General features: G+C 43.3%; 1 protein-coding gene and 1 long non-coding RNA gene across 4 annotated transcripts in view; both read left to right on the top strand.

Annotated features, from left to right (window-relative positions):
* polr1c (RNA polymerase I subunit C) overlaps positions 1-10,855 on the top strand; it is a 36,465-nt gene extending 25,610 nt beyond the window's left edge. For 2 of the 3 annotated variants that reach the window (XM_023963197.1, XM_023963198.1), the window contains 4 exons: positions 1,737-1,889; positions 2,164-2,313; positions 2,655-2,771; positions 10,363-10,855. In XM_023963197.1, the coding sequence (XP_023818965.1) occupies positions 1,737-1,889; positions 2,164-2,313; positions 2,655-2,771; positions 10,363-10,481 (539 nt within the window). In that variant the 3' untranslated portion in view covers positions 10,482-10,855. Of the gene's footprint in view, positions 1-1,736; positions 1,890-2,163; positions 2,314-2,654; positions 2,772-7,933; positions 9,580-10,362 lie in introns of those variants that run through there. The other variant, XM_023963199.1, reaches the window with a different exon arrangement.
* Positions 10,856-17,631: 6,776 nt separating this feature from the next.
* LOC110013481 lies at positions 17,632-20,753 on the top strand. Its single transcript, XR_002288619.2, has 2 exons — positions 17,632-19,914; positions 20,001-20,753. It is a non-coding gene; the product is annotated as an uncharacterized LOC110013481 (long non-coding RNA).

The following is a 20,753-nucleotide window of genomic DNA, read 5'->3' as shown; positions in this document are numbered from 1 at the left end:
GCACCAGTTCTAAGTCAGCTGCTCTCTGACACTCTGTTCCCCAGCATTTGGGTCTGCCAAGTCTTTCCGGCCTCCTTCCCCACCAGCAAATCCAACTCACTACCAGGTAGTGATTGGTGGTGAGTTGGGACTGACTTTCAGGGCCCAGGCTGTGCATGGAAATAAGCCCAGCTATATCTAGCCAGTGCCTTTCAACCTCCCGCACAAACTCAGGCTCTTCTCTCCCAGAGAGGTGATATTCCATGTCCCAAAAGCCAAGTTTCATGACCAGGGTTTTGGCCAATGAGGTACCCGCCTTTGATTGCCACCCAAACCACATTGCACTGGCCCTTTTGAGTTCACTTACAGGTAATGGGCCCACAGGAGAGTGATCACACATCGATTTTTTGCTGGCCTGGACCTAACTAGGTCGCTTGGAAGTGCCAATTTCAAACAAAAGTGAAAGTTTTTAGTCCCAACCCCCCAGAGTGGTGCCAGGTGCTGCCAATCCGGGCGATGTAATGGAATCTTTGGTTTTTGAATGCTATGGGAGTGTCTTGACTGACATGTCTCTGTAGCATGGCAGTCAGGAACTGTACCACTGGACTGGCAGAAAGGGGTGATAGTTCTACTTTTCAAGAAGTAGTGTTCCAACTACTAGGGAATCACGCTCCTTCGCCTCCCTGGAAAAGTATATGCCAGGGTATTGGAGAGGTTCGTCCAATAGTCAAACCTCAGACCCAGGAACAAAAGTGCAGTTTCCGTCCTGGTTGTGGACCAATGGACCAGCTCTACAGTTCTCATCTAGTCCATATGTGTTTTGTGGTTTTGGTGAAGCCGTTTGTCCGTGTCCCTCATGGAGTCCTGTTTTGTAAATAGAGCCTTAAAACAGTCGTGAAATGTGTGAAGGAATGGGAGTGAAAGTGAGGGTACCCCGGAAGCCCAAAACACATGTTCACATGCATTTACATAGACTGTTCATTGGAGGTGGCAGCTCTAACTAACGTTGCCAAGGATGGTGTGAGGGTAATTTAAAGGGCCTATATCATATAAACTCAACATTTTGAGCTTTTAAGTGTTTTATAATGTTCATTTATCATTATAAACAAAGCGGTATTTGGATCCATTCATGCATCTCTGAGCATTCCTCTAAAAACCTGCACTCTGAGCACCAGCCCCTCTCAATCCAAGAAAACCAGTAGGTTCTCACATTCATACGTACAAAAGTGAGGAACATCCCCTTCTAGGAAGAGTCTGGAGCAGTCTGATCAGCAAAAGTTTTCATTTTTTTATATGCATCTCTGCCCAAGTTCGGATGTTCTTTGTTTTTGTGGATGCTTCCGAGGACGACTCTAGGTTTACGTCATGAAATGGGCAGCACCCACAAGGAGCGCTGGTGCCTTGGAGATAGAGTAGTCTTCTGGGTAGGAAATGAGCTGCGAAAATAACTTCTTTAGAACAAAAAATTCGACACCAAGGGCACACAGACAGGAATTAATTTTTAAACAAGTAAACAAGTAAACAAGTATTCTCCTGTTAAATTGTGTTGTACGGTTCATCAAAGCAGGTCATTTTCCAGAGAGTTATGCAGAAAGTTTTAGTCTTATTGAACTTTGTTTTGCACACACATGTGCAACTGAATGGTAAATCCCAGAGATAAAATCACCCGAGGAGCAAAATAAAAAGTATGCCTTTATTTTTTACTAGACTTGCTTATATTAATTTCATGTGTTTCTTCCCTTCCTTTTTAAACTCAGTGTATTCCAAGGATATAAATTGGGTCCCTTTGGGGAACCAGGCAGATGTATTTGCAGACAGTCGGATTGGGGCAGTGCATGATGACATTGTAATAGCTCAACTACGACCTGGGCAGGAGCTGGACGTGGTCATGCATTGTGTCAAAGGCATTGGTGAGTGAAAACTCCATACATCCTACTTCTGTGTGCAGCCCTGCTGCTGCTTGTGTGCAGCTCCATCAAATCATTGCAAAAGCAACAAGAAAGGCTAACCAAAGTTGGAAAAGACCTGCAGTTAAACCCCACAAAGGGGTTTATGTCCCAGAACTTGTACCAAGGACATTTCAGCCATAGGTCCATCTCACTAACCTGTTGGCTACCACTGCCCTGATGTTCTGTGCCATGATAGTACAGAGGGTCTTGGTTTTAAGGTTTGCTTTGTGTTCAGGAAAGGATCATGCCAAGTTTTCCCCGGTGGCAACAGCTAGTTATCGTCTTCTCCCAGATATCACACTGATGGAACAGGTGGAGGGAGAGAAGGCAGAGCGCCTGAAGCGCTGCTTTTCACGTGGAGTTATAGATCTAGAAGATGTTCGAGGTAAGAAGCAAGCAGCAGACTGTTGGGTCATTTTCTCATTCATTTTGAAGCAATTCATTTAAATTTCTTTTTAAAAGCTTTACATTTAATAGCTTCATTGTGTCAACTGGTATATTTCATGATTGAGAGTAATTATAATGGCTTTACTTATGTATCTCTTTGACTTTTATTTTTTTATTTTCCAATCAAAAAACTAATCATTTCAAGTTTGCATAGATGTATATCTGCTTTCTTTGTCTTTTGTATTTTTTGTTTTAATAGATTGAAATGAAAACGTTTCAATTCTAGTCTTCACAGACCTTATTATTTAGAGATGGTCAGTTGTCTGCTTGTGTCTGCAGGGAAGAAGGTTGCCAAAGTGGTGAACAGTCGACTAGATACGTGTAGCAGGGAAGTACTTCGACACAAGGATCTGAAGAACTTGGTGAAGCTGGGCAGAGTGCGAGACCATTTCATCTGTGAGTTCTGTTTTACTCTAACTGTAGTTACTAGTTAAGAGGTTGGTTAGAAGACTGAAGCAATGCCACTCCTCTCCACAGCTATGTCTCCATGTTTTCATGAGAGAAGAATAAAGTTAAAGTGCAGTTTAGTCCCCAACATGACCAAGACCAAAGAGCTGTGTAACCCTTGTGCTATCCTAGGCACTTTACCATCGGGAGTTGGGTCATCTAGACCAGTGTTTTTCAACCAGTGTGCTGCGGCACACTAGTGTGCCGTGGGAGATGGTCAAGTGTGCCGTGAGAAATTGCCCTCATTAACTGATCTAAAAACAATTATTCCCATCTCCAGGAAATCAGCTCTCTGTTCATCCAAACAGGCCCTTATAAAACACTGAGAAGTTAAGAATATGAAATATCATAAAATACTTATTTCTTTGTGTTTATATGATTCTATTAAAGACATTTTGATAAGAATAACGGGATACCGCGATTTAGCTGCAGCTATAACTGTGTAAGGAAAAGTCCCGCCCCTTTAACTGTCTCCACCAATCATTCTTGGTCTCCTGATGACCTTGAACCTGTCAACACTCTTTTAAACTGCATTTTAGATATAAAGCTGTGGATGGCAGAAAACTTCTTGCAGCTCAACCAGGACAAGACTGAAGTTTTAATCATTGGTCCTGAAGACAAGAGAGAGATGATTTTACCCAAACTTAGGAATTTTAAGTCTTCTCAGTGTGTGAGAAACCTGGGCGTTCTTTTTGACTCTGAGCTGAATTTTACTCCTCACATCAGAAACGTTGTGAAAATAGGATTTTACCATCTCAAAAACATTGCCAGAGTCCGCCCGTTCCTCTCTCTTGCCAGCACAGAGGTGCTAATGCATGCTTTTATTTTTAGTCGTTTAGATTACTGTAATGCCCTGCTCTCTGGTTTACCCAAAAAGTCGATCTCAAATCTACAACTTCTACAGAACTCAGCGGCGCGAGTTCTGACGAGAACCAGGGGGCGGGAACATATTACACCGGTTTTAAGATCGCTGCATTGGCTCCCTGTGCGTTTCAGGATTGATTTTAAAATTCTTTTAATGGTTTACAAATGTTTTTATGGTCTTGGGCCTTCTTATTTAAATGATATTATTTTAAAATACGAACCCTCGCGGACCCTGAGGTCCTCTGGCACTGGCCTCTTAGTTGTCCCTAAGGTAAGGACCAAGACACATGGTGAGGCTTCATTCTGCCATTATGGTCCTCGCCTGTGGAACGGCCTGCCGGAGAACCTCAGGGCCGCAGAGACTGTAGAGGTTTTTAAGAAGAGGCTCAAGACCCACCTTTTTAGTCTGGCTTTTATATGACTTTGATCATTCCTTATGTCTTTTATTATTCATCTATTTATTAATTGAGGTATTTATTTACATATTTATTTGTTTATTTATTTATCTATTTATTTTCTTGTAAGGACTATTATTATCTTTGTTTCTAATATGCAAATCTTTTTATTGTTATTTTACCAATGATACTTAGGTTATGTTTTAATCACTGACGTTTTTTATTTTTTAATTACTAACATTCTTATATCTTATTTTATTTTTTATCTTTTTCTATTTTTATTGTTGTTATTTTATGATCATTTTTAATTTTTATTCTGATGTTTTTTACTCCAGTGTTTCCTCTGGGGGATCCATCGTTCTTGGGCACCACCAGCTTGACCTGTAGGGCGTGCCGTTGCTGTGGTGCCCGTTCTGGTTGGGCGGGCTGGGGTCCCACTCTGTGGTCTAATAGCCATGGATGGGGCCCTGGGCTGCCCTGTGTTGGGCGGGCGCTGCGGTAATGGCCCCTGTGGTCGGGCTGGGCCTTGGAATGAATGGATCCCCATGATATCGTTTCCTCACAGCAGTACCAAGCCAGACCTTCTTCAACTGCAGTTATTTGTTTCTGTTCAATGTCCTACTGGGGTAACTGGGTGGGTGGGGATGGGGGGTGGTGAGGGAGGGGTACCTTCTTTGTGGGATTGTCCTTTGTTTTCTGTTTTGAACAACTTTCATTTTTTATGACTGTTTTATCTGTTTTTATGTTAAGCGCTTTGTGTTTTTAACCAAAATGAAAGGCGCTATATAAATAAATAAAGTTTGAGTTTGAGTTTGAGTTCTTGAAGGCTTAATCACATGTCATCAGTCTGACCAATCAGAAGTGGATAAAGTATTCACTTCCTTGTTTCGATTTAGCGCAAAAAAGTCTCTCTGTTCTAACAAAAATACCAGCTAAAGCTCGTCTTTAGCGGTGTAGCTTTCCACAGAATCTGGTATCAGACTGGAACAAGTGAACAAAACCATGAAGCTCAAAGACGCTGGTCTTTCTGCGGTCGGCGGATTACGGGCACTACATCTCCCATGATGCAGTAAAGTGACTGTCTTAGCGCACAATGAGTCTCTCCTCTTAACGTCTTAAAACAACGAACACACATCAAACAGTTTTTGAATCTTTTGACTTAATTTTTAATACATATTTTAGAAAAAACAGCTGCAGCTTCCAGCGTTTTCTGCAACAATTATCACAAAAATGCATGTGAGATTGCGGAGCGGCTGTAGATCAATACAGACTGAGCTTTTTCTTTTTTTTATTATTTATCTATTTTTTTGGATGCTGGTGTGCCGCGGGATTTTTGTCAAGGTTAAAGTGTGCCGTGGCTCAAAAAAGGTTGAAAAACACTGATCTAGACCCACTAGACAGAGCTCTGAACCTTTGTTCTTCAATGATTTGTGATCTTCACTGGTGTCCATGGATTACATGAAATCTTTCCACCTTTATCCACCTTTGTCATGGTAGGGAGAACACGTCAATGGAAGGGTGGGGTCATCTTAGATAGCACAAGGGTTAACAACACCAGGGACCAGATGGTTCACCTGAACAAGACTTGGATGAACCGATCTACATGAAGCTGCAGCTTGGAGAGAAGAGATCAACTGTTGGATCAAATATTAGAAAAATACAATAGAAAAGGAAATACAACAAAATTGATGACCTCTTTCCACCTGGGGCTTTTTCTTTTTCCGGGGGGGGGGCTTGCAAAAAATAATTGAGAAGCACTGGTTTAAACAATAGTGAACATGAACAGCAGTGCCATTATTTAGTACAAAATTGCTGTAAACAGGATAAAAAATGAATAAGTCAAGTGGCTGCCAGGCACATTTATATTAATTTTTGAAAAACAAAGCCATAGATACCGCATTATTTAAAAACATAGCTGTAAATCAGAAATTAGTCCTGTGAGCAAATTATAGTGTCTTTGTTAAAAATAAATGACACCATTTAGTGCAGATGTGGTGTAAACAAAACTAAAATTCTCCCAGAAAAATAAAGTCGGGTAGCTAGGAACTTTCCACTAAGTTATTTAAGACATAAATGACATAAATGAAATAAATGACCAGGGATAAAATACTTGAACTTTAAGTGCATCTAAAAGTAAACATCTTTGTGAACAAAATGTTTGGGTGAAAGCTGCATGTGATGTATGTTTATACAGTCAGGACCATAAATCTTTGGACAGAGACACATTCTTTCTAATTTAGTTTCTATACATTAACCACAGTGAATTTTAAATAAAACAACTAAAATGCCATTGAAGTGCAGACTTTCAGCTTTTATTCCATGGGTTGAAAAAAAAGATTTCATAAAAAGGTGAAAAACTAAAGCATTTTTAAACACATCCCTTCATTTCATGGCCTCATAGGTAATTGGACAAATGAAATGACTGAAAACCAAATGGTCATTCCTAATATTTGGTTGAAAAGCCTTTGTTGGCAATGACAGCCTGAAGTCTTGAACTCATGGACATCACCAGATGCTGGTTTTCTCCTTCTGAATGCTCTGCCAGGCCTTTACTGCAGCGGCAAACAGTTGCTGTTTGTTTGTGGGCCTTTCTGTCTGAAGTTTAGTCTTCAACAAGTGAAATGCTGCTCAATTGGGTTAAGATCAGGTGACTGACTTGGCCATTCCAGAATATTCCACTTCTTTGCTTTAATAAACTCCTGAGTTGCTTTGGCTCTATGTTTTGTGTCGTTGTCCATCTGGATTATGAAACGCCGTCCAATCAGTTTGGCTGCATTCACCTGGATCTGTGCAAACAGTCTGTCTCTGAACACCTCAGAATTCATTGGGCTGCTTCTGTCCTGTGTCACGTCATCAATAAACACTAGTGTCCCAGTGCCACTAGCAGCCATGCACGCCCAGACCATCACACTGCCTCCACCGTGTTTTACTGATGATGTAGTGTGCTTTGGATCAGGAGCTTCTCCACGTCTTCTCCATACTTTTCTCTTGCCATCATTCTGGTAGAGGTTGATTTTGGTTTTATCTGTCCAAAGAATGTTTTTCCAGAACTTTTTAAGATGCTTTTTAGCAAAGTCCAATCTAGCCTTCCTATTCTTGAGGCTTATGAGTGGCTTGCATCTTGCAGTGTACCCTCTGGATCTACTTTCATGCAGTCTTCTTTTGATGGTAGACTTGGATATTGATCCGCCTACCTCCTGGAGAGTGTTGTTCACTTGGTTGGCTGTTATGAACGGGTTCCTCTTCACCATGGAAATGATTCTGCCATCATCCACCACTGTTGTCTTCCGTGGACGTCCAGGTCTTTGTGCGTTGCTGAGTTCACCAGAGCTTTCTTTCTTTCTGTCTCAGGATGGACCACACTGTTGATGTTGCCACTCCTAATACTGTAGCAATTTCTGGCATGTTTTTTTTCTGTTTTCTCAGCCTAATGATGGCTCCTTTCACCTGCATGGAGAGCTCCTTTGACCGCATGTTGTCTGTTCACAGCAAAATCTTCCAAATGCAGCACGAGTCCTCTAATCAACTCCAGGCCTTTTATCTGCTTCACTCATGATGACATAACAAGGGAATTGCCCACACCTGCCCATGCAATAGCATGGAAGTCAATTGTCCAATTACTTATAAGCCCATGAAATGAAGGGATTGTGCTTAAAAATGCTTTAGTTTTTCACATTTTTATGCAATCTTTTTGTTCAACTCATGGAATAAAAGCTGAAAGTCTGCACTTCAATGGCATCTGATTTGTTTTATCTAAAATTCACTGTGGTAATGTACAGAAACTAAATTAGAAAGAATGTGTCTCTGTCCAAAGATTTATGGTCCTGACTGTATGTTCATGTTTTTCTTGAGAACCACTGGCTTTTTAGCGTCAAGACGCCGCACGTCTATCGCTGCTTTGAGGAGAAGGGCGGTCTATGGGAAGGGATGCCTACCGATATATCAGCTTAGCCAGTTAAGTTCTGTTTAGTTTATAACCTATTGAATTGTATGACTTCATGGTCTTCATGATTTCATGTTTATTATAAAGCCCATTGAGACGACTATTGTTGTGATATTGGGCTATATAAATAAATTGAATTGAATTGGGATTCGTGCATTGCTCAGGTTTGTAGGGCATAAACTTCTTTTCCCAGTCTTTGTTCATAAAATGCACCTTTAAAGTCACGAAGGACTTTGTGGCCCTGGAGGTCCAGCCGTCACACATGAGCCCCACTCTTTCTGCTGTTTCCAGAAACACCAAATATGGTTGCTTCTGCACTAGGCTGGAGGGTGATATGGAGTGCATCTGATAAGGTTTTAAAAATTGTAGACCAATAGTTCACCAAAGCAGAGCATGACCAGAACATGCGGGTTAGATTGGCTGGACTATTTTTTGACATCTGTCACAATTTGTACTCTGATGAGGATAAATTCTTGACAGTCTTCCCTTAGAAAAGTGAGCCCTATGTATAATTTTAAACTGTATTATATTTAACTTGGCTCAAGAGGTACTGTGGTTAACTCTCTGTAAGGCCCCATTATCATTCAAACTTTGCCCAAGCTCTTCCTCCCAGCTGTCTCTTATTTTCAGAAGAGCTGTGCTGTCATGAAGTGATATACGGTCTTTGATTTTGGAAATTAATCTTTTTGAATTAAATGGCATCTCACACACCTCATCTAACAGAGACTGGGGGTATTATAGAGAAGTTAGGGTCATGCTGCTGAAGGAAGTTTCGGTACCTTGAAGGTACCGAAAAAAGTGAGAGTGAGGCAGATTAAATTTGGAAGTAAGATCATTGAAGCTTGCAAATATACAGTTTAGGTACATGTCCTTAAAGTTAATACCTTTCTCTTCCCAAATTGTGAATACAAAGTCTGTCTTACCAGGGAGAAAAAAGTGATTTTTACGAATAGGACTAGTGGTAAGGACCTGAGTGAGTCCATATGTCTGTCTGAATTGAAACATAATTTTAAAGGAATTTGTAACTACTGGATTGGGTTTAATATAGTGTGAAATGACACTATATTAAGTGTCATTTCACTTAATATAGTCACCTCCAAAGATTAGTTAATGCAAATTTATGTCGGGTATTATAGGGGTAGTTTTCGTTATAAAATCCTCATTGTCCCAGTTGGAAGCATATACATTAACCAAAAGAAAATGTCATAAAGAACCCCGGAGACGATGACAAAGCGACATTATGGATCTAATACGATCCTGGTCGGTCTAAATGGTATTCTTTTGTGTACCAGAATGGCAGAGCCCCATGATGTAGAATTTAAATTTGAATGGAAAATCTGCCCAATCCAAGATTTTCATGAGTCTCATCTGATCTTTGTTCTGTAGGTGGGTTTCTTAGAGAAAATTGATTTCACATTTTAACGATTTGAGATGATTACAGATTTGTGCTTTACAGGACCATTTAGCCCCCTCACAGTTCAGCTAACAAATCTCACACCATCTTGTCTCTTACAAGCGCTCATTTATAAAAGATAAAAAAGTATTATAACAAAAAGGGAAATGTAGCACTGTGACGCGGCAGCAATACGGTAGTAACAGGGCTGGTTAAAAAACATACCAGTAAAAGTCACTGAGAGCAGCAGTAACTGCGTAATAAGCGTGCCTCTTGTGCACTGAAACCATGGAAGTCTTCCTCCTCAGTGTGGGATTGGAATAGCCTCAGATATTCTTCACCACACTTTCTCTGTCTCTCCTTCGTTGTCGTCAGTGTCACTCTGAGGTAAATTCTCTCCTGAGATCTTGCTGTTCTCTCCGTCACGCAGCAGACCGGCTTTTCCAAACCCGTTGGTGATGGTGGGTTTTTTCACATTGCTTTTAACTTGAAAGCTGTGTCATATGCATTTCTTCTTGCGTTTTTCATGATGAAGGTCCTTTCGTGCTATTCATTCAAAAAGCAGGAATTTACACTAAACTTATGTCTTCCTCGACACATATACCATATTCCCCCTGTCTCACTCTTACCTTTTCTGCTCCGGCTTCCCTAGCGGCCGTTAGAAAAAAATGCATAAATTAGCCGCATCATTGAATAAGTTGCAGGGTTGAAAGCGTATGACAAAAGTAGCGGTTTATAATCCTGAAATTACGGGTATCTGAATTTTGACAAGGTTTTTTTCTATGAAAATTTTGAAACGATTTTTTGTTTGTTTTCAGAGGCAAACATACTCGATGTGTGCATCTGTCCGTCCGTTTCTTTGCATTTGTATTGTGAACATGTTCTCAATGTTTATCCATTAGCTGATTTTGGTGGTTAATCTGTTTCTCTCTTCTTTTCTTGCAGTCACCATAGAATCTACCGGCAGTCTACCTGCAGATGTCCTAATGCAGGAGGCCATCAAAGTCCTAATGGCCAAATGTCAGATGTTGCTCAATGAGTTGAGCAGTGCTGGCACGCAGTGATGATGGTGGTTTGACAGGAGTCAGAACCCGTAAGGTCTTATCTAGTTTCCGGGGGGGCAGCATTTGCATTGTAGAGAATGTTTTAGATCCAAGAGCAGTGGGGTGTGATCTGATTCAATAATTAGTTGAGTAATTAACTGCTAATCTATGTTTGTGATCTCACTTAGCTTTATATTGTTTCTAAATATGCTAAGGCCCTGTTCATTCAAAGATCTGCCGTATTTCTCATATTCAGTGTTTCAAGTATATATCGATGCTCTTAAGAATCACAAGAAGATCTTAGATGCTTCTATTTTTGTCTTCCTTAAAGAGTTATTAAATTGGAACCAGAACCTTTTACTGGTAGTACAACAATAAAAACTGTCAACACAATCAGAACTTGTATTTTCTTGTTTAAACTTGACACATGGAAGTGTGAAGCAAAAATCATCTCATGTTGGACTAAATGTTTTTTTTAATGTAACTTTGTAAACCATGGTGATGGAACTTTCTTTCTCATCCATCAAATGCCGTTTCCTCTCCCTGTGTACTTAGAAGCTCACTCACCCACAACTGTCAGCATTGGGTCAGCTGATCCAGCTGTGGTTGTTTCTCCCATGGACCAATGACATCCCTCCTGCAGTATGTTAAAATGAATCAGTTAGCTTCTGACTAAATGTCAAGCTACTGTAAAAATCATCATAAGATGCCACTTTCTGATTACCTTCCAGTTTACATTAGAACATGCTGCTGCCCCAGTGAGTAAGAAACAGCTTAGAAGAAGCTTAACTGACCGTTCTGTGTCTGAGTTTAAACACACAGTTCAGCCAGTACTTAGTAATATTCTGAGCAAATTCTCCGAGTCCAGCTCCCATAGCATCAGTCCTAGTATAAATGACCACTTTGTTAATGATGCCTTACAAGCCCTCAGGAGTACACTTGATGTTGTTGCCCCCCTGAAACCTTAGCTTGTTAGACAAAACCGAGTAGCACCGTGGTTTAACGCTGAAACTCGTTCTCTTAAACAAGAAACCCGTAAGTTGGAAAGGGAATGCCGCCGCTCTGGTTCAGAGCAGTCTCTGAATACCTGGAAACATAGCCTATTAAATTATTAAAAAAGCTCTGCGTAGAGCTAGAAGCCAGTACTATTCAACCTTAATATCAGAGAATGGAAACAATCCCAGATTTCTTTTTAGCACTATTGCTAAATTAACTCGCAGTCAGAGCTCAGTAGAACCACATGTTCCTGTTTCTCTCAGCTCTGATGATTTTCTTACATTTTTCGATAGTAAAATCTCAAATATTAGACATAAGTTAAATCAAGTTATTCCTACTATCAGCCCAGAACAGGCTGAAGCGGTAGAAATGGAGGCATCCATAGAAACCTCTGTAACATTAAACTGCTTCACTCTTGTGGATCAAGCAGAAATAGCATCAATTATTACGTCCTCCAAATCCTCAACGTGTCTGTTAGACCCAATTCCCACTAGACTTTTTAAAGAAACTTTTCCCCTCATTAATGATCCCATATTAACAATGATAAATACCTCTCTGGAAACGGGTTACGTGCCACAGTCTTTTAAATATGTGGTTGTTAAACCTCTTCTGAAAAAGCCCAGTCTAGATCCTAGCATCTTGGCCAACTATAGACCGATATCAAACCTGCCCTTTATTTCTAAAATCCTAGAAAGAGTTGTAGTTAAGCAGCTTTACTGCCACCTACAGGACAACAGCCACTTTGAAGACTTTCAGTCGGGGTTTAGACCCCACCACAGTACGGAAACTGCACTAGTTAGAGTCTCTAATGACTTGTTATTGGCCTCAGAAAAGGGACTACTTTCTATTCTGGTCCTGTTAGACCTCAGTGCAGCCTTTGACACTTTTGACCACAGTATTTTACTCCATAGATTAGAGCAGGACATAGGGATCAGAGGATCTGCTCTCTAGTGGTTTAAATCCTATTTATCCAATAGGTATCAGTTTGTTAATGTAAATGGCCATTCCTCTCAGTGCACTCGAGTTAACTATGGAGTCCCACAGGGCTCAGTCTTAGGACCCATCCTGGTTACGCTTTATATGCTACCCCTAGGAAACATAATCAGGAAACACAGCATTAATTTTCATTGTTATGCCGACGATACGCAGTTGTATTTATCCATGAAGCCTGACCAGAATGACCAGATAGAGAAACTGAACGCCTGCATCAGAGACATCAAGACCTGGATGACAATTAATTACCTCCTCTTGAACCCAGAAAAAACTGATGTCATTATACTAGGTCCTAAAAACCTCAGAGATGCTCTGTCTGATCAGATAGTCTCCCTGGATGGCATAAGTATAGCCTCTAATTCCACAGTTAGAAACCTTGGGGTTTTATTTGACCAGGATTTATCATTTAAGGCTTAGATATCACAGGCTTGTAAAACAGCATTTTTTTCATCTGCACAAAATTGCTAAGATCAGAAATATACTTTCTAAGAGTGATGCTGAAAAACTCATCCATGCATTTGTTACGTCTAGACTGGATTACTGTAACTCCTTGTTAGCAGCGCGTCCTAAGAGTTCCTTGTTCAGCTTGTTCAGAACGCAGCAGCTAGATTGTTAGCTGGAACTAGCAGAAGAGATCACATCACTCCTGTGTTAGTTTCACCTCACTGGATCCCAGTTGATTCCAGAATCAAGTTCAAAATCCTCCTGCTTACCTATAAGGCCTTACATGGACTGGCCCCGTCCTATATTAAGGACCTCATACTCCCTTACCATCCAATCGGAACACTTCACTCGCAAAATGCAGGACTGCTTGTGGTTCCTAGAGTTAATAAAAGTACAGTTGGAGGTAGAGCGTTTAGCCACCAAGCCCCTGTTTCATGGAATAAGCTCCCAGCTCATGTAAGAGAGGCCGACTCAGTTTCTACATTCAAAGTCAGACTGAAAACATTCCTCTTTGGACAGGCTTATTGTCAGACTAGTTAGTATTCAGAGATTATTTAACTTACTATTAACATGTTTGAAATAAATTTAATAACAAACATTCTGGCTAAAGCTACTAACAGTATGGTCACAAGTGTCTGACTTTTATAAATTAGTTTTGGTTTTCAGGAAAATAACTGTTGTTTTTTGAGGTCAATGTAGAAATATAGCCGGCCTCCCAGGGTTCGGTGTGGAAAGGCTGGCGTGAAATGATAGAGGTTGGAGACAAACGTCTGTTCACTCAAAAGGTCTTTTTATTGAGAGTCTCTTGCACTGTCAAACACAGGCTCCCTCCAGTCCTAGTTTTACCTGCCGTACACTGCGAGAGTACCTGGGGGCGACTACAGAACTTTCCTCACGTTTAGCTTTCAAACAGTCCGTATCAGGGAGTCACCCCTCTCTTGGTCAAAGAGTAACCTCCATGATTCCTGTGAACGGGTTAAGATGAATGAGTGGTTCTTTTCTTCTTTTTAATCTATTGCTATTTTTACTATTTTAATGTTTTTAATGTCTGTGTGCGTGTTTTATGAGTGTCAACAGATGGCCATTTCAAGGAAAGTGTCCAATCTCTCTCTCACTCTGTCTCTCACACGTGCAGTGAGGTTGATGGCTTACTGATCTGACTCCTCTGAAGTCAGATTTACGATGATAAAAACTGAATATTTCACCATTCACCCAACAGTATTTAACTGGTAATTCTTTCCATCTCAACATTCCTCTTTCAATTACACTTACACCAACAAATACACAAACACCTGGACAGAGCATCCTTCTGGGGGGTATTCCAGGAAGCATGTTTAAACTAGCCTGACTTTAAGCCTGAACTCTGGCTGAAATCCGCCTGAACCTGCTTAATCTGGGTATGTCGGTTCCAAAAGACCGGATATGAGTTGGGGTAATAACGCTCCACTTGGTAACCCTGGGTTAATGCTCGTGCACAGCAGGTACATAAAGACATTCTCAATGGATCGCCGATTTCTGGAGTCACCATGGAAACGCGTGGTGAAAAAAAGAAAGCGCTATACTTCACTAAGACGGAGTCAGAGATTTTAATGACGGTGTATGAAGATTATACGTCCATCAAAAAGAAATATGGCTGCATCATCAGCAAGAGAGAGTTTCTGCTTGTAGTAGAAAAACAGACAAAGTAAACGAGTTTCTGATCTCATTTCCATTTTCCATTGGCCCGTTCAGCTTGGCCATTAGACTGGGGATGGTATCCCGAGGTCAGGCTCACGGTGGCGCCAAGGGCAGAGCAAAAAGACCGCCAGACCTGGGATACGAAGTCAGAAACAATGTCCTTGGGTATCCCGTGATGCCTGAAGACCTGGTGAACTAGAACGTCAGCCATTTCGGTGGCCGTAGGAAGTTTAGGCAGGGGAATGAACTGAACGGCCTTGGAGAAACGATCAAAAGGTGGCCGTGGTGCAGCGGTAGGGCGGTCGACCCATGATTGTAAGATTGCAGGTTTGATTCCCGCCTTGCACGCCCATGTGTCGAAGTGTCCTTGGGCAAGACACTGAACCCCACCTTGCCTCTGGTGGGAGGTTGGCGCCAGTGTTTGGCAGGGGAGCCGCCATCAGTGTGTGAATGTGTGCGTGAATGTGTGTGTGCATGGGTGAATGGGACTGTGACTGTAAAGCGCTTTGGGCCTTCGTAAGAAGGTAGAAAGTGCTATACAAGTATACGCCATTTACCATTTAACAATGGTGAGGATAATAGTGTTACCTTGAGAAGGTGGTAACCCAGTGACGAAATCTAATGCAAGGTGGGACCATGGGCGCTCGGCGATGGGCAGAGGCTGGAGGAGGCCGGCGGGAGGTGAATTGGAGGACTTGGATCTGGCACACATCGTACAGGCGGACGAACTCCCTGGTATCCTGCTCCATGGTGGGCCAGAAAAACCTGTGTCTTAAGAGGTTGAGAGTTCTTTGGACACCCCCATGGCAGGATACCCTCAAAGTGTGCCCCCACACCAGGACGTCTAAACGGAGAGAAGAGGGAACGTGCAGAGTGTTAGCGGGGGGAGGAGGATGGTCGGGTTCTTCACCTTGGGTCTGCTGGACACGAGTCTCGATATCCCAGGTGAGATTTCCGATGACACATGTGGGGGGAATGATGGGAACCGCCTCCTGCTGGTCGTGGGTGCTGAATATGCGTGAGAGGGCATCAGGTTTGACATTACGACTACTGGGTTGGTAAGTGATAGTGAAGCGATCGAAGAAGAGACACCAACGGGCCTGGTGAAAGTTAAAGCGTTTAGCCGTGCGGAGATAAGCGAGATTCTTATGGTCGGCCCATACAATAAAGGGATGCTCAGCTCCCTCAAGCCAGTGACGCCACTCTTCTAATGCGTGCTTAATGGCAAGGAGTTTGTGGTTACCCACGTCATAATTCTGTTCCGCGGGGGACAGTTTACGCGAAAAGAAGGCGCATGGCTTGAGTTTGCCAGTGACTTCTTCACGTTGGGAAAGGATGGCTCCAACCCCAGAATCCGAGGCGTCAGCCTCAACGATAAATTGACGTTGCGGTTGGGCTGTATAAGGATGGGAGCGGTGACGGACATTCTCTTAAGAGTATCAAAAGCAGTTTGAGTTTCTGGACTCAAAATAAATGGTTGATTGATAGATGTGAGTTTGGTGAGAGGGGCAGCGAGACTGCTGTAGTTCCGAATGAACCTACGTTAAAAATTCACGAAACCAAGAAAACTTAATTGTTTACGTGAGCCGGGGGTCTCCCAGTTAGCGACTGCGTAGACTTTAGCCGGATCTGGACGGATGTTGCCAGCTTCAATAATGAAGCCGAGAAAGGAAACAGTGGGGGCATGGAATTCACATTTCTCGGCTTTCACAAATAGTTGGTTCTCGAGGAGACGTTCGAGAACCTGACGTACGTGGAGGGTGTGGAGCTCAGGATTGGGGGAGTAAATGAGAATGTCGTCGAGATAGACAAAGACGAATCTATTAAGGAAATCACGGAGGACGTCATTAACTAGGTGTTGGAAGACTTCCGGGGCGTTAGTGAGCCCAAAAGGCATCACCAAATATTCAAAATGCCCAAGTAGGGTGTTAAACGCAGTCTTCCATTCGTCCCCCTCCTTCATGCGAACCAGGTGGTACGTGTTCTGGAGATCCAATTTAGAAAACAAACGCGCTTCTTGGACTGAGTCTAGGGCAGAACTGATGAGTGGCAGGGAGTATTTGTTTTTAACATTAATCTGGTTTAACTCACAGTCGATGCAGGGACGCAGGGTCTTGTCTTTCTTCTGGACGAAGAAAAACCCCACCCCGACGGGAGAAGAGAAGGGGCGAATATGACCTGAGGCGAGAGATTCATGAATGTATTTTTCCATAGCGAGTTTTTCTGGACCGGACAGATTAAATAAACGGCCCTTGGGAAGGGTGGCGCCGTTTAGTAGCTCGATGGAGCAGTCGTAAGGTCGGTGAGCGGGTAAGGCACCCGCCTTACTTTTGCTGAAAACCTCGGAGAGATCGATTTCTTCTGGAGTGGAAACCTGATCTGGGGGGACCGCGGGGATGGCGGAGCGGAGGCAGTTGGCGAGACAGTGAGTGCTCCAGTTGGTGATGTGGTGGTTCACCCAGTCGAACTGAGGATTGTGACTGCATAGCCATGGAAATCCTAAAATGAGAGGAGACTGAAGAGATTGCGTAATGTAGAATTGGGTGACTTCATGGTGGTTGCCAGAGGTGATGAGATGCACAGGCTTGGTACGTTGAGTAAAGGCCCGTACACACCGGGACAAATATTCGCCAGGCGTTATTCGCCAGCGTTTTTCGCCACGTTTTGTGTGTTCACACCCAGGCGATTTTTGCTGACGATGAGCCGAGCGAACATGCAATTTCATTCCCTGACATTAGATGGCGCTTAATGTAAACAGAAATACTCCTGTACACAAGGTGGCGCTGCGCAACTTTAGGCTTCTTAAAGTCGCTTTTCACTCACAAGAAGAGAGCAAGTATTTACGCGCTAGTCAGAATAATAAAAAGAAAACATATTTCAAGCACCAGTACCTTCTTTGCTGGTATGTGTGCTCAGCAAGGCAGTTTTGTGTTTGAGCGCCCCCAAGTTGTGTTTTACTGCAACTTCAGAAGCTCCAGACACGTGTGCAAAAGCGGCATTCTCATTGGTTGTATAGATTTCGACGCGACGCGTCAAAAAAAAAAAAAAAAAAAAACGAACCCGAGGCGTTTTTTTTTTGACGCGTGACATTTTTTCGCGTCGGTGTGCACACTCTCATTGGTGCCCTTTGTTTAGTCACGAGGCGTTAAACGTCGGGGAAAATCGCGCACGAAATTTGTCCCGGTGTGAACGGGCCTTAATGCGTGTGAGCAGCTGGCCACCAAGGCCTGCTGCTTTGACAGGGTGATTCAGCGGCTCAATGGGGAGACTGAGCTTGAATACCAGTTGACAGTCAATAAAACTCTGTTCAGCTCCTGAGTCAATGAGAGCCCGACATTCATGAGTGTGAGATTGATGACTGAACTTGACAGGAATATAGAGGAAATTACTTTCCTGGTTAGCTGTAGGGGAAGCCTCCCGTGGCCTGTCTTCTAACAGAGGGCTCTTAAGTTTAAAAAGTAAAAAAACCCTTTAAGGGCAACGTCCGACCAACCAGCCTCTACTGCTAGGATACGAAAGTCAATAAGGTGTTCACTTACGGATCGGCTGCACTGTTTTAAGCCCAGAAGGCGGCGAGTAGCCTCCTCTGCCTTGTGGGGTTGGTCGAAGACCAGGCGAAACTCCCCGATGAAGCGTTCAAAAGGCACTTGGAAAATGGGGTTAGCTGACAGATAAGCCTGGGCCCATTGGAGGGCTTTACCTCGTAAGGAGTTGACCATCAGTGTAATCTTACAGTGGTCTGCGTGGTAATACCGCGGAGCCTGCTGAAAAATTAACTGACACCACAGGTGTTTACATCACCTTGGAAGGGCTCTGGTTGCAAATGAAAATTTTCCTGATTCCATAATGTGGAGGCTTGGTGGGAGCTCCCGGCTGCGGAGGCTGATGCATTAGAGCTGGTGTTAGCCGACTGTTGGCTAGTTAGTCCAACTAGAGCTTGAGAGATGCTATCCAGGCTGTGAAACAGATCTTGCTGCGCAGATGCCATCTGGTGGAGCGTTTCAGCTTGACGGCTGAGGGCTGCGCCTTGATGCGTGACGGCGAGGCGGAGTCCCTCCGGGTCAGCTGGGTCTGGGTGATGGCCAGTTTGTTCTGTCATGGTCGTCATAGACGAGGCAGACACAGTTGCTGAAACCCGGAAGTAACTCTCGACCATGAATAGTTTGCAAGAGGTTTATTTTCTCCAGGAGAATTTGCAGAGTTTCTTGGAGAGCGGAGCTGGAATAATCTTCGGGTGAAGATCTGAAGTTCTAGGAGTGCGGTGGATCGTGGATCCTGAGGAGCGTGGCGTGGACGCCGAGGACGGCGGAGCGACGTGAGGCGAGGCGTGGACGTCGAGGACGGCGGAGCGACGTGAGGCGAGGCGTGGACGCCGAGGACGGCGGAGCGGCTTGAGGTGAGGCGTGGACGCCTGAACGACGTGAGGCGAGGCGTGGACCCCGAGGACTGCGGAGCGGCTTGAGGCGAGGTGTGGACGTCGAGAACGGCGGGACCAGCTTGACATGGGGCGTGGTGCCGAGGACAGCGGGACCAGCTTGGAATGTGGAGAGAAGCTCTGGACGGGGGAACCAGCGTGACCAGTGGTGGATGAACCTGAAGGTGAGCACAAGGCGAGGTAAGTAAAGTAACTTAACTTGATTAGCAGATACTAAAAGGCCAGACATAAGCACTGGAGTGAGTATAACAAACTGGTGCTGGATACTGGTGTGTAGAACCCTTAAGAAGGCAGACAGGAGATGAGGAGATGCAGGTCAGCTGGTTCAAATCAGCAGAGCAGGAGCCCTGGGAGGGGGAGGTGGCTGACACAGGCACCGTGACAAGTGATCTGTGATGATTGTAAAAACAGACAGTCCCACATAATGCTTAAACTCACAAACTGCACACACTACACCCCACAATTCCCTGTCAAAAGTGGACCACTGTTTTTTACCGTGTATTAAAGCTTGACTGGCATACGCCACCACAGGTCTCAGACCTTCCACCACCTGGGCTAATATAGCCCCAACTAAATGGATAGACCATTCAATTTTTATTTGAGGGACAAATAAAAATTAGGTAAGTTCACTACTGGTTCAGAGTTAAGTACCTTCTTCAGATAGGTGAAAGGTGCTTCACAATTGGCCGTCCACTGAAAGGGGACATTCTTTTTTTATTTTATTTTTTGACAGGGAATATCAACAGTTTTTTCAACATTTACTGTCATGGTGCCTCTGGCAGTCTCTCCTCCCCCATCTGCTCAGTCTTTCAGATTGGACCCAGCTGTCAGCACTCACGTCATCAGCCTGCCTGCCTACTTAAGAGGTTTCTTCAGCAGCATTCATTGCCAGTTTGTTGCTCCTCTATGGTGCTTATATCTGGTCACTATGTCATGCCCTCTTTACGCTTTTTCAGACTTTTTTGCCTAATCCAAGTTTTATGCCTCATCTACAGGAGAGTTTCCCCTGTGTGCTGATCTGGGTCCTACCTACTCGCAAGGCGGTTGAAAATTCTACGCCGTCTCTCACGACTCCAAGCCACATCAAGTCTCTGAGCTTCGCCACTACTCCAAGCCACGCCACGCCTCTGAGCCACGCAACTCCTTTCTACCGCTCCACACGAGCTGTTGCACCTCAGGGAGAAAACAACATCCAGACTTACCTGCCGATCTTCACTCGACCTTGGACAACTCGATCTCCTGTTATCCTTCTGGGTTCCAGTAATTGGGTCTTCTCAGCTCTGCTGCTCATGACAATTTACACCACTGTTCTATGTTTCCAAGTTACACATTGTTTGACATATGTATATTTTTTGTCAGTAAATCATATTACGTGTAAATGATTTTTTTACTCTCACTTTTCCCCTCTTTTTTTATATGAACAAAAGAAACAATAGTTGTCACACTCCTCCCTAAAAAAAATAGATAAATCAATAAAATAAACCCACATTGTTATCTTGTAGAGAAGTATTTTATTGAAATTAAAGTAGGACTGGTCTAAGAGGTCCAATATATTTGACCTATTTTTGCCCACAATCTCAAACCTTTTATCTGTTTGCATGTTTATTGCAAAAGTCAATTTTTCCATAACAAATGTCATTGTTTTATACTAATCATCTACCGTTGGAGCATCTGGTTGTAACCACTTTCTTGTCAAGGCCTTCTTCCTTCCCACCAGCAATATTCTCATTAAATATTGGTCTGCTGCA

This window comes from Oryzias latipes, chromosome 15 (genome assembly GCF_002234675.1).
Source record: "Oryzias latipes chromosome 15, ASM223467v1".
Classification (NCBI taxonomy): domain Eukaryota; kingdom Metazoa; phylum Chordata; class Actinopteri; order Beloniformes; family Adrianichthyidae; genus Oryzias; species Oryzias latipes.
This window is presented reverse-complemented; position numbering and strand designations above follow the sequence as displayed.